Raw genomic sequence first — 12,081 nt, forward strand, 5'->3', positions numbered from 1 at the left:
CCTTTTATGAAACACCTAGAAGTCCACAGACAGCACATCTACTGGTTCTTCTCTATCAAATGGACTGAGACTTCCTTGGAAAAAGAACTCTCTGATAAATTTTGAGAAATTTTATAGGTGTACGATAATGTTCCTTGTAAATGTTTTTAGCTGCAGCTTAGAGAAGCCGATGCCACTAGTGTGCTGATCAGTATGCATGTAACTTTCCCAGGAGATGTGACACCTTAGAGGGATCATTGGTCTGTAAGATGGTGACTTATTTAGAAGGTAGGTAATGAGAAGGTGTTCCTATTAGCTGGTGGTACAAGGTTTTGGACAAGAACGCAAGGTTAAGGAACTCTCCTCTTAGTAAAATTTGGGTTCCAAACAGGCCTTCAACTAAACTCTTCTTAAATTCCTTTACATGGAAAGAGATGAGAAAAGCAAACGATGACAGTGCTGCAAGACCAGTCCTCCTCTTAATATTAAGCTAGAGCTCCAAGATCAAACCTCTCCAATTAAAGCAGGACTCTGGAAGCAGTTGCCTCCAATCAGTGGCAGATTTGTTTGCAGGAAGAAACCAGAGTCCCAGTCATTTTTTTCAAGATCTAGAATTCCAAACTAGTAGTAAATTTCATGTTTTGTGGCCTTCCATCTGTCTGTCATGGTGACCCAAGAGCCTGAGAAGTGAGCTCATCAAATCATCCATAGTGTCCTTCTAATCATCTTAGTGCACCTTTGTATTTAGCTCGTGGTGCAAGCATCGATGCATGTTATAAAACTAGACAAACCTAATTAAGTAAATCAGGTTTTTTTCAAACAGCTTAAAATCTTCTACATTAGCCTAGAGAATTTTTAAAAATTTTATAGCTATGTTGATGTTTTCCCCAAGATCCTGGTACTGTAGATAAAATTCAGCACAAACCAATCCCATTTGGAAGGGATAATTTGCAATTCCTGACAGCCTCAGATATGATGCATCATAATGTGATGAGATGTTGGGCTGTAATTTTAACTCATCCCACTATGAAAACAGTGAATGAAAAAATACCCAAATATCACTCGAGCCTTTTCTTTTTCAGCCCATGTCGGAATCCTTCCAGTAGGGATGAGTTTCACATAATTGTTTTGAGAATATTAAAAGATAAGCCAGTTAGCACTATAGATAATGGTCTGAGCTTTCAAAGAGACTGTCCACAGCTCAAGGTTTGTGGTTCAGAATAGCAAACACTTCTTGCTTTAAACTCCTGATTGTGAAGATTGGATCTGTTTACCTAAAGTGGTTTCGTAAAGCATTCTCAATAATCTGTAAGATGTATTGTTTTAACCACTGAGAACATTTTTTGGTAAATGACTAATGCAAAGAAGTGCGCTGCCTCCTGGAGAGTAAGAGGGAGTGTTGAATCATTAAGATAAGAATACAATTGTCTGCCTGAGTAAGTGTTCTTGTTTCAAACATTCTTACACGTTCCGAAACTGTCCTTTGGCTATTCTATAAACCTATGTTTTAAAACACAAAATAGCTTTATTGTGACAGAATAATCAGTCTTAGGAATTGTATTTGTTGGAATTATTTGTTAGAACTGGCAATGCACATAGAATTTTCTTAATGGTATGATTGTCAAAAGCTCTTACGTGAACTTGACACTTGACATCACTTAGCTGCTGAAACAGGTCAAATATTTTGTGGAGGCTGGCCACCATAAGAAATGTGCTACACAAAATTTCAAGTTAATTTCATTTTCCTCTAACTGAAGGAAATAAAATTATTGAATCAAGACTGGGATGCTTTAAAATGGATATGTAGTTACATACAAGACTTTCTTAAAGTGATAACATACCTTCTTATTTTCTGTAGTTTCCAGTAGAAGGTCAAAGCAGAGGGATAATATCTCTTTATGAGCAATTTGGAATTAGTTCAGCGCGAAATGGTAATTGTCATAGTCTATGGATTTTCTTTGTCCCTAGATTTAATTCTTCTAGTGTATGCTGTATTTTTATGCATGCATGACATGCTGGTGGTTGTTGCATGTCAAATGGAATGGTGCATGATTTCGATCCAACTTGAATTCTCTTTGAAAGAGAGCTACTTAGATGTGAATTGTTGAGAAGCTTCATTTAGCAGCAGTACTCTCAGTAGAAGCATTCTGTAGCACTTGAGCGCAAGAAGCTATGCTGAGTTAATTGGAGAATGAAGCATGCATGATTTGATTTTCATTTTTGCTCCTGGCTACATTCATACTCTGCTAAGAGTTCGTGGCTGAAGGTAAGTTACAGAAAATTAGCAAAAATAATTGTATTGACTTAAATTTGTGACTTTTAATCAAACCCAGTGTTTGTTTAATTTTGTCAAGTTAGATGTGAGTTTTTTGCTTGTTTTTGTTTTCAGTGATGTTTTGTTTATTTTAAATGGAAGGAGTGAATACCACCAGGTGTTCTAGGCTTATCTGTCTATTCAAGGCTTGTTGTATATCTGATCCTTGTCATCAGTTTATGCAAGCACATACAGGGAAAGGTATCTTATTTATGACAGCCATTTTGTTTGATGCAGTGTTTTTTTTAATATATAGGATTAGGATCATTTGTATTAAAAGTTGTAAATTATTTTTAATTTCTTACAGATGTTGAAACTGTAATTTTCTTTAAGTTCTTATCAGCTGGCATTTATGCATGTTTTAACACTATTTTTATTTTCCATCTCTGTTCACATTTGAGGTATTATTAATTGCCCCTCATCCACAGATGGAACTCCTAACTTACTATAGATTTGGCAATCATATCACAGTTCCTGGTTCTTGGTTTGATTGGGTTAAAGTACCTTTTTTGATACTTGTTTAACCATCTCTCACCTTCACGTGGTCCATCTCTGACTTTTTTCTTGACTTCTTCAGTTTCCATTTCTCAGGTTAGGCTGTCCACCACTATCCATTACAAGCCCACTGAATCTCTGTTACCTCATACAGCACCTCATGTTCTGCTTCCTGCATATTCTCCCACTCCCAATTTCCCTGCCTTTGGGTGATTTGCAGTCGCTTCATTACCCTGCTAGCTAACATCAGTGCAGCCTCTGAAGCACTGCTGTGTTTTCCTGCCTGGTGTTTAAACTGTGGACCCCAGAGTTAAATACCAGGTGTGAAAACACAACAGCTCTTCATTGGAGTCTGCACTGATGATGTTACCGAAGACTGTAATGAAACGTCTGCCAACTAGCAAACCAACCACTGCATCTGCAACTCAAGCTACAAATCTACTCGCGCCTTCTCCACCTTTTGTTGCATCCGTATTTCCACTGGTATACTTCTGATTTTACTCTCTTCCCTAACTGAGGAATCCTCTGTATGTGGTTGACTGAGTGCTCAGATCTATCTCATACTTTCTCCCCTTTTTCCCAGAACAAAAATAGGGATCACTTTGATCTCACTTTTCACCTTGCTAGCCTCTGCATTTAAAAGATCATCCTCTCCTGTTTTTCCACCATTTCCAGTGGGATGCCAGCATCAAACAAATAGTTGCCTTCCCTGTGCTGTCCGCATTCTGCAGGACTGTTCCCTCAGTGACACCTTGATCTACTCCTAACATGATTCACTTTGTTGTTTATATCCTTTAAAGTCCATGTGCACAATAATGATAGGTTGTGTTGTGTCGATCATATCGATTAAATTCATCAAACTGCAGTGAGAAGCATTATTGTCGTTCAGATTGTAGTTGCTATGAGAATTCTTTGTCCAAAGATTCCACTCTCTTTGCTACTTTGGAAGTGCCTTACAACATGCTCTGGATTGCTGTTTTCTTTTGTTCTTAGTCTTTGAATAAAAAGCAGCCACAATTATTGCTTTAATTAGTTTACCATATGTCAAGAGCTTTTGTGTTTTCTCAGATTACAAACATGAAGTCTTATTTCAGTGCAGGCCTTGCCTTTTGTTTCTGGTTAAGAATAAAATGACTGCTTTCAAAACAGCCTTCAACATGTATGCTTTGGACAAAGAAAATTGACTATTCTGAGAAAACTGCATATAAGTTTACTGCGCAACATTTGTGTGTGATTTTTTTTTATACCTGCTAATATATCGTGGTGACACATAGCTTAAATCTATTGCCTTTTACAGTTGTGAATGTGACTTGATTTTCCTAGTCCATGTGGAACTTGTACATTTTCTGGTTCCTTTTTATATGGCCCAGGTTCATCACTCATCATTGTTGGTGGCACAAGTTTTTTGGAGGCACAGGAGGTCATTTCTGTTGTCACAATTTGTTTCCAGGCCCCCAGTTAGTTTAATTGCTCAGATATCTGATTTGGCTGTGGCATCATGCCCATTATTATTTTTTCCTGCATGGACCTATTGGATAAGCAGGTGAAAAAGAAAAATGCAGGCCTATACAAAGTGGGTGTAGGAGTGTGACAAGCTGAACTGTTCTGCATGTGTATGATGGGCTGAAATGACTCCTGGACCTCTTGCTGTAATATACTGGCTTTACACATCAGTTACTAGTATATTTCCTCTTGCTTTGTTTGCATTGGCAAAACAAACCTTCATCTACCCTGCAATGACAGTCTATCTCTACCAACATGAAAAACCATGCACGGAGCTGGCAAAACCTGTTAACAGGTTTGTGCTTTTCATAGCCGCGCAGCTTCCAGAAGCAGAAGCCATGCAGTTTTTACCTCCATCACAGACTTTGTTTCCTGTCTGCCATTTCCACCTCCATGCAACCAAGTCAGGGCGTTCATAAGCTTGACCTCCATGAAGTTCTAACCATACACCTGCTTCACTGCCAAAATTGCTCACTTTATAATTCTGCAATAACGACGTTCTTCAGTTGCTGAACCCTCAATTAGGCCTTTGTTAGATAGAAACCATGCCAATGCATTCCTGGCCAATATTCCACCCTGCATAAGTTTGTGGTCATCCAAAATTCTGTTTATTTCTTAACTGATTTCAAGTCTTAGTCACAACTGTGTTCACTAGCTTACTGGTCTAGCGATACCTGAGTTTTAAGATCCTCATCCTTGTTTCCAAATCCATCTATGGATTTGATGCTCTGTATCAAAATTCCCACTGAGCTGTGTGGCCGCTCAGAAGTTCCGAGCACACCAATTGGTGTGCTGATGCTTTGATTTCTGTTTCAGAAAGTCACAGTTGTGCACTGAACTCTGACGTTCATACAGCAGCAGGAAAATTTACAGAATGTAGCTCCTTCAGGTATCCATGTCTCTCAGATCTCTGCACTCCTTCAATTTTGTCATTTTTGTGATTTCCTGATTCTTACAATGTTGGTGACCTTGCTTTCAAATGTCTTGCCTGAATGATCTAGAATTTACCCCAACCTACCCACACCTCTCCCCTCCTTTTTAGGATGCTCCTTTAAAACTAGATGTTTTGATTTAAGCTTTGGGTCTTTGACTCCTGTGTGACTTATGTCAATCATCTTTCTGATAACATCTGAAGACACTTAATAACAATGTTATGCTAAAAATCATTACAAGTTGTTGATTTTCATTGTTTATCTTGTTCTGAGTGGCAAAATATTCAGTTACTGACAACTTTCTGCAACTCCTGTCAATTTCTTCTTTTTTTTCCCCCATTTTGCCTTGAATAACCCTTCTGAAAAACTTACTTTCAATGAAATCTTTTATTGTCCCACAGTGAATTGGTATCTTTTCATTGTTCCAAAGTGTTTTAGGTTTCAGCATTGTTCATTCTGTATAAATACCATAATTTTTCTTTTTGGATGGGTGCGAGGAGGAATGGAACATGGATGTATTGCCAGCATAGTCACTTCTGACATCCAAAAATGTGCATTCTTTATTAGCAATTATTTTTATATATAAATTCAAGGTGTTAATTTGTCCACTAATTTCTCACATGGCATTGTTAACAAGGACTGGTGGGAGTGTAACTTTTAATATCTTAAATTGTACTGTGTCATTTAGAAGAATTGAGAAGCAAAACTTTCAAAAATTTAAATAATGAGTCCTTGCAGCCAAGTTGAAACAATTTCCAAATCCACCCTTCCAGCATAAATCTTTTGAATTTTTAATACTAGTTTTTGAACTTAGACAACCAGAGGAAAGCATTTACATTGCAATACAAATAATTCATAATACTTTAAGTTTCTGAAATAATTTTTGATTCTAGCCTTAAGTCCTTTACATTTAAATATGCACTTTCTTTCTTTAAAGAAACTAACTATATTTGGAATGTGATGGGAGTCTTCCATCTGGCATTGATCCAGTGTACTTAAGGCATCTGCTCCAGTTGCTCTTGTATTCTAATTTCCATGTTGCCCCACACTTGGGCCTTTACTCACAAACTGCCTTGCACAAAGCAGTGAGGAAAAAGTGCATTTAGTAAACTGGCAATTTTTAAAGATACTAAAGTTCTTTCTGTGCAACATATGAAGGTTCGGTTTGTATTAATTGCGAGAGTTTGTGTAACTGGTGGTGTCAGTGTTAATTTACTTCATCTTGTAACAATCCCAGCGCTTTCTACTTTGTAAAAGTCAGTAATTCACATTAGGTTCTCTTTGCTGTTTAACTCTGGTTCCTGACAGAGAGTTCATTGTTCATTCCTAAGCTTGCTTAGTGTACGTAGCTGACTGTATGTATGTATGTTTGTTTATTTGTTTGCTTATTTGTTACCTATTCGTCTTGCTCTTTCTTATTCGTGCTTGCTGTCGCTCTTGCTCTGCCCCCATTTCCTAATGCTTCTTTGCTCTGCTAACTGGTGATGAACCTAAAGAGCCAAGGTTACTCTTTTACATTATTCAACTCTGCTTATTGAGAGCAGTTTTAACATCCCATTGCTGTACTTGACAAATCAGTTAAAACACTGTTCATTTATAGAGTTAGAATTTGGAAACGTTTACTTTGAACAAAGCCTCAGGGAGTGACGAGTTATGCTGCCCATTGTTCTTTGGCAGGATGATCTCTGTCTGCCTTCACCACAAATATATTTGCAAGGTCAAGAGTGTGGTGTTATTCCAAATAAATTTTCTCACCACTGATTTAGTGATGTTTTTGCTAATTTTAATTTCCACAATCCCTTGTGTGTTTTTACCAAGTTGTCTGACAAAACTTCTTTTGCCTTATCAAGCACAGTGCTCAAACTTCTGCCAGCAAAGGATTAAGGAACAGAATATGAAGTCCCTGCATTTATGTTGCACCTGTGCTGAAGTGACATTCCATTTCCCTAATAGTACACCACCAGGACCCGAAATCTTAACACGTGGTACTTCGCTGAAATATTCAGATTTTTGTTGAAGCTTTTTCTATTGCGTTCAGCAGGACAAATGCTAGAATGCCAAATTTCCAATTTATCTGAAAAGGAAGGTGGGTGCTGATTGGCTGGTTGGTTGGTTGGCGCATTCTTTCTAACTGGCCACAGTGTTGCAATTGAGAAGGTAACGGGCAGCTTGAGATTCTGAGCCCTCCAATAATCCTAAAACACAAGATTTGAATCTTTTCCTTTTTCATTGCAGAGAATGGATTTGCGTGTATGGAAGTATGTTGCTTGAAGCAAGTATAAATGAGCTACATTTTATGAGCTTAACTGAGACTGTAATTAAGTAGCCCATGTTTGTAAAAGCAAAGGCAATGTTTACTGCTAAATGCAATTCTTCATTTGGGCAACTCGTGCTGAATATAGGTCTGAGTGCACAAATAGCTATACTGAAAAACTATTCAAGATTGTGTAACTCATAACATGGTTTATTTACACTACAAGCAACATAAATTATCTCTTCGAACCTGTTCTCTGCAAACAGAAGGAGGATGGTCGAGCCCTGTGCCTTTTTTTGTTCCCTGATGCTTTCTCTGTGGCAACACTTATTGGTTGGCAATTTGGTTCTGATTAGTCAATCAGCACCTTTCTCTTGTAGTTAAAAAGATTGTTTTGGTAGCATGCAATTTGGTGTGCTTGTTTGTCCTGATGAATGCAAGACGATAAGCTTTAGCTACATGTTTCTCTTGTCAACACTATCAATAGTTTGTCTTTAGTTGGGGGGGGACATGTCCACAATTGTATTCCCTTGATATAGGATTAATTATTTGGTGAATGGGTGTTTATATTTTAAAACTGAGGTCCAAGAATGTCATCACAGTCATTTGCTAATAAGTATGATTATCCCTATGAAATTTTGCACCACTGGTTATGGGTTCTGTGTGCTCTTGTATGGCTGATGAGCTCAAACTGAGAGCTGCAACTCCAACCATACGTTCAGGAGGTGTTTCCAGGAAGTAGATTTGCTCTTTGTCCCTGAAATCCTTTCTCCAGTTGCATTTCTATACTATTTTCTGCCATTATTGTTTCTATATAAGCACGAGTCATGATATTTTGATCAAATGTCTGTTTTACATAACTTTGGTATCTCAAAAGTTGTCTTTAGATATTCTTCAACTCTGATCATGATCCTGTGATAATTATGGGTTTCTGTGTTAATTAGTTTATATCCGTTTTAGGAATGGCAAGAAAAGAAGAGCATCTGACTCCAGTACAAAAATCCTTAGCTATTCGGTAAGTGGCTAAAGTACTAGTTTTTCCAGTTTTGAGCAACTGTTGTTTGTTTTAGTTTTGAAAAATACATGATTCCTTTACCAGAATAGTAACTTTTTTTATAACACATAGGAAACCTATACATCCTGCTTCAAGTGATAGTTCACCCTTAATGCCCCATAAGAGAAAATATGAACCAATGCTTATCCATAGACATGCAATAAAATATGTATGTTACCGGTACCAAATTTGAAGAGTCGCGTGTTTTAAAATGCTTTAAAAGGAGTTCACTGCAGCTGCTCAAGTTACTAATTTCCTTTAAATACTGAAGAAAGGATGAGTTACTTGTATGCGCATGAGGATTTCTGTTTTACTGAATAATAAAAGTACGTTACAAGTAAACTTGCAGAACTGTAAACACATTACCCACAATTTAGACTAGTGTACAGATAACGAAAGAGATTTTTCCTTTAGGTTTTTTCTTCTTTCTCTCCTCCCTTCATACAACCAACCTGGCTTTGGGGTTTCTAGTTTTCTGTCTGTTCACTGAAATTGTACTGGAACTGTTTTCAGAAACTTCTGAAATCAGGCGTCTAGGCCCAATCATCTTCAACTGCTTCATCAATGACCTTCCCCCCATCATAAGGTCAGAAATGGAAATGTTTGCTGATCGGTGCTGCACATTGCGCATTTGTAACTCCTCATATATTGAAACAGTCCATGTTCAAATCCAACAAACCAAGACAATATCCAGGCTTGGACTGACGAGTAGCAAGTAACATTCATGCCACACAAATGCCTGGCAATGAACATCTCCAATAAAAGGCAATCTGATCACCGACCTTTTTGACATTCAGTGGTTTTATCATCGCTAACAATATCCTGGGGGTTTCCATTGACAAGAAACTCAACTGGACGTGCCATGTAGAAAGTGTATTTTACAAGAGCAGGCCAGAGGCTTGGAATACTATAACCAGTAACTTGCCACTGAATCCCCAAAGCCCGTGCACAATCTCCTAGGCACAAATCAGGACTATGACGGAACACTCCCCAACTGCCTGAGTACAGCTCTGACAACATTCGAGCCTTGATGCCATTCAGGACAAAGCATCTTTGGCAATACACCACAAAAATCCACTCACTCCATCACTGACACTGAACACACATGGCTATGACTCTCGACAAGATGCATTGTGGAAATTTGTCAAAGATTCTTAGACAGCACTTCCAAACATATGACCTCTTCCAGCTAGAAGGACATGGGCAGCATACTCATGAAAACACCACTATTTTCAAGTTTCCCTCCAAGCCACACTCTGACTTGGAAATATATTTCCCTTCCTTCACTGCTGCTGGGTCAAAATCTGGAAATCTCGCTAACAGCATTGTGGGTCTGCCTATAGGACATGGACTACAATGGTTCAAGAAGGCAGCATTTCACTAACTTAAGGGCAGCTGGAGATGAGCTAAAAATGCTGGTGACACTCTTATTCCATGAGTGAATAACTTTTTTTATAATAGGACAAAGTGCAGATGCAAGTGCTCACCTAAGCTTGCATGCTAACAATCTACATGATGCGGAGACTCCCAGAACTGAATTGGGCTGATCATGTAGCAAAGACTACTTACGCTCCATTACCAAAGCAAACCATGGTTCTATCAGGAGTGTGCTGTCACAGGAGTGAAAGGAAATGTTACAAGAAAATCTAAAGCCGAGGAAAAATATGAAGAGAAGAAGCCCTGGGTTAGCAACTCTCAGAATTGTTTGCGATATCCTGTCCCACTTATCGCAGAACTTTCTGGTGTAGATTGGCCATAGGCAATGGCTACATATACATCAAAGCCACCTCAACATCTCTGACCTTTAAAGATGGTCATCTTTACCGCCAAAGAACAAATGACGAATTATTTGAACCTGAATGCTATCTGAATTCAACGTGTTTAAAAATGTTTATATATTAAACTTTTATTCCTGGACTATCAGAGTTTTGTAACAAATAGTTTATGTTCAACCTGATCATCAATTTCACTTGGAATTTCCTGTCTTTAGCTCATGTATTCTTGTGCAATTCTGTTCAAAGAACTTCATTTCTTAAGTCAGTCTTGTGATTACAGTCTTGTGATCATATGATCCAAGTGGCATTTATAATTAAAATGAAAAATAGTTCTTGACTGGTGTTCAGAGCTCCAAGTTCAGCAAAGCTGTTCTCATTTCCACCGCCACCACCAATTTGTTCTTTTGGATGTGGATCAAGTTAGGAACCCTAGATTTATTATTTTACATCTCTACTTGCCCTGAGGTTTAGTTTTGCTGATGTTGTCAAGAACATGGCTCAGATGTCTAACATGCCAGAACACTGGTCCCAGCATGGTTCATGTGGCGATTGTCCCAATCGTACACCTCCTGTTTTTGACCATATTCGTGCCAGAGATACTAATTTTTCCCAAACTGATCTTTTTGAACCATACATTCAACTGTAATCTTAGTCACCCTGTGACTTCTCTTGTACCTCCAGGTAGTAATCAAGAGATGTGTACCTTTTTATGGTCCTTTTTAAAAATTTAACCCCAATTGCTCATCCTCAAACAAAACTTCTCTCCTAGCCCTCTATATGTCATTGGCACGACAACTGGATCCTCCCTTTTCCAGTGCAAGTTTCTCTCCAGCCCTGAATCAGCACCTATTTAGAATTTGAGAACATTAGGAAAATTAGGCTATGCTACAATATTGGTGGCTGTTTCCTTGTAACTGAATTCATGTTAAGGTGAAGAATCATGAATGTTTGATGAAAAAGAGTAGCAGCTGGCTATCTCTCAGCTCCTGTTTCTAGTTCTGCTGATCTTTCCTGGTTGAATTTCAATAGCCTGCATTTTTGACAAGCTCTGTTTTCAGTAGTGCCACTTTTTTCATTGGTAGAAAATAAATCATTTGAGTTATAACTGACAGCTCTCCAATGATCCAGGTTTGCAGTTTTCAGAGTGGATAGGGCTGGTAGCCAGTCGTGGTGCTAAGCAGAATGGAAAATGTCCCAAAATGTCTGGTGTGTCTGGGTCAATCCAAATTGTGCTTGAGTTTTCAGAAGTTGGCTTTGAGAGAGGATACCTGATGTGCCCAGGAAAAGAATTCTTAGCCCACTGTGTATGCATAGTCTGCTGTCAGTGCAGCAGTTAGTAAAAGTGTATTGGATTTTCTTTTTCCCCCAACATATAATACCTAGCTCTGAAAGTAGCCCTGAAATTCCGCAGATTTTTATGCTAGCCGCAAAAAAAATTAGCGAAGAAAGGTGATGGCTGTGCAAAGTTTGAGGTCAAATTCATCAAATTTGATCATCTTTAATAAAGATGAAATACATTTGTTTGGAGTGATATCCCTGGAAATGTAGTTATCTGTGCTTGGTAGATTTTGTTGAAGGATCAACATGTTGGTTTTTCATAAAGTTGGTGGACTCTGTTACTTTAAAATATGGGGGAGACCCAATTCCAAGATTACCATCCTGATTCCCAGCACTGCAAAATCTTTGGAATAGATAGTGAGTCCACAGCCTGATTCGTGACCTGGTTGTCATCTGTTTGGGGTAGATGCCGCGCAAATTCTCTCGCTGTAGTTTTT

The 12,081-nt window shown here is 38.3% G+C and overlaps 1 protein-coding gene across 4 annotated transcripts in view; it reads left to right on the forward strand.

The window, feature by feature from the left end:
- The window catches only part of mboat2b (membrane bound O-acyltransferase domain containing 2b), a 114,820-nt gene that overhangs the window by 78,473 nt on the left and 24,266 nt on the right, over positions 1-12,081 (forward strand). For 3 of the 4 annotated variants that reach the window (XR_007247580.1, XM_048531416.1, XM_048531418.2), the window contains exon 6: positions 8,438-8,492. Coding sequence is in view for 3 of the 4 variants with exons in the window: in XM_048531416.1 (XP_048387373.1) it covers positions 8,438-8,492 (55 nt within the window). In the remaining variant the exon portion in view is untranslated. Of the gene's footprint in view, positions 1-1,875; positions 1,911-8,437; positions 8,493-12,081 lie in introns of those variants that run through there. The other variant, XM_048531419.2, reaches the window with a different exon arrangement.

The sequence above is a fragment of the Stegostoma tigrinum genome, chromosome 4, assembly GCF_030684315.1.
Source record: "Stegostoma tigrinum isolate sSteTig4 chromosome 4, sSteTig4.hap1, whole genome shotgun sequence".
NCBI lineage: Eukaryota > Metazoa > Chordata > Chondrichthyes > Orectolobiformes > Stegostomatidae > Stegostoma > Stegostoma tigrinum.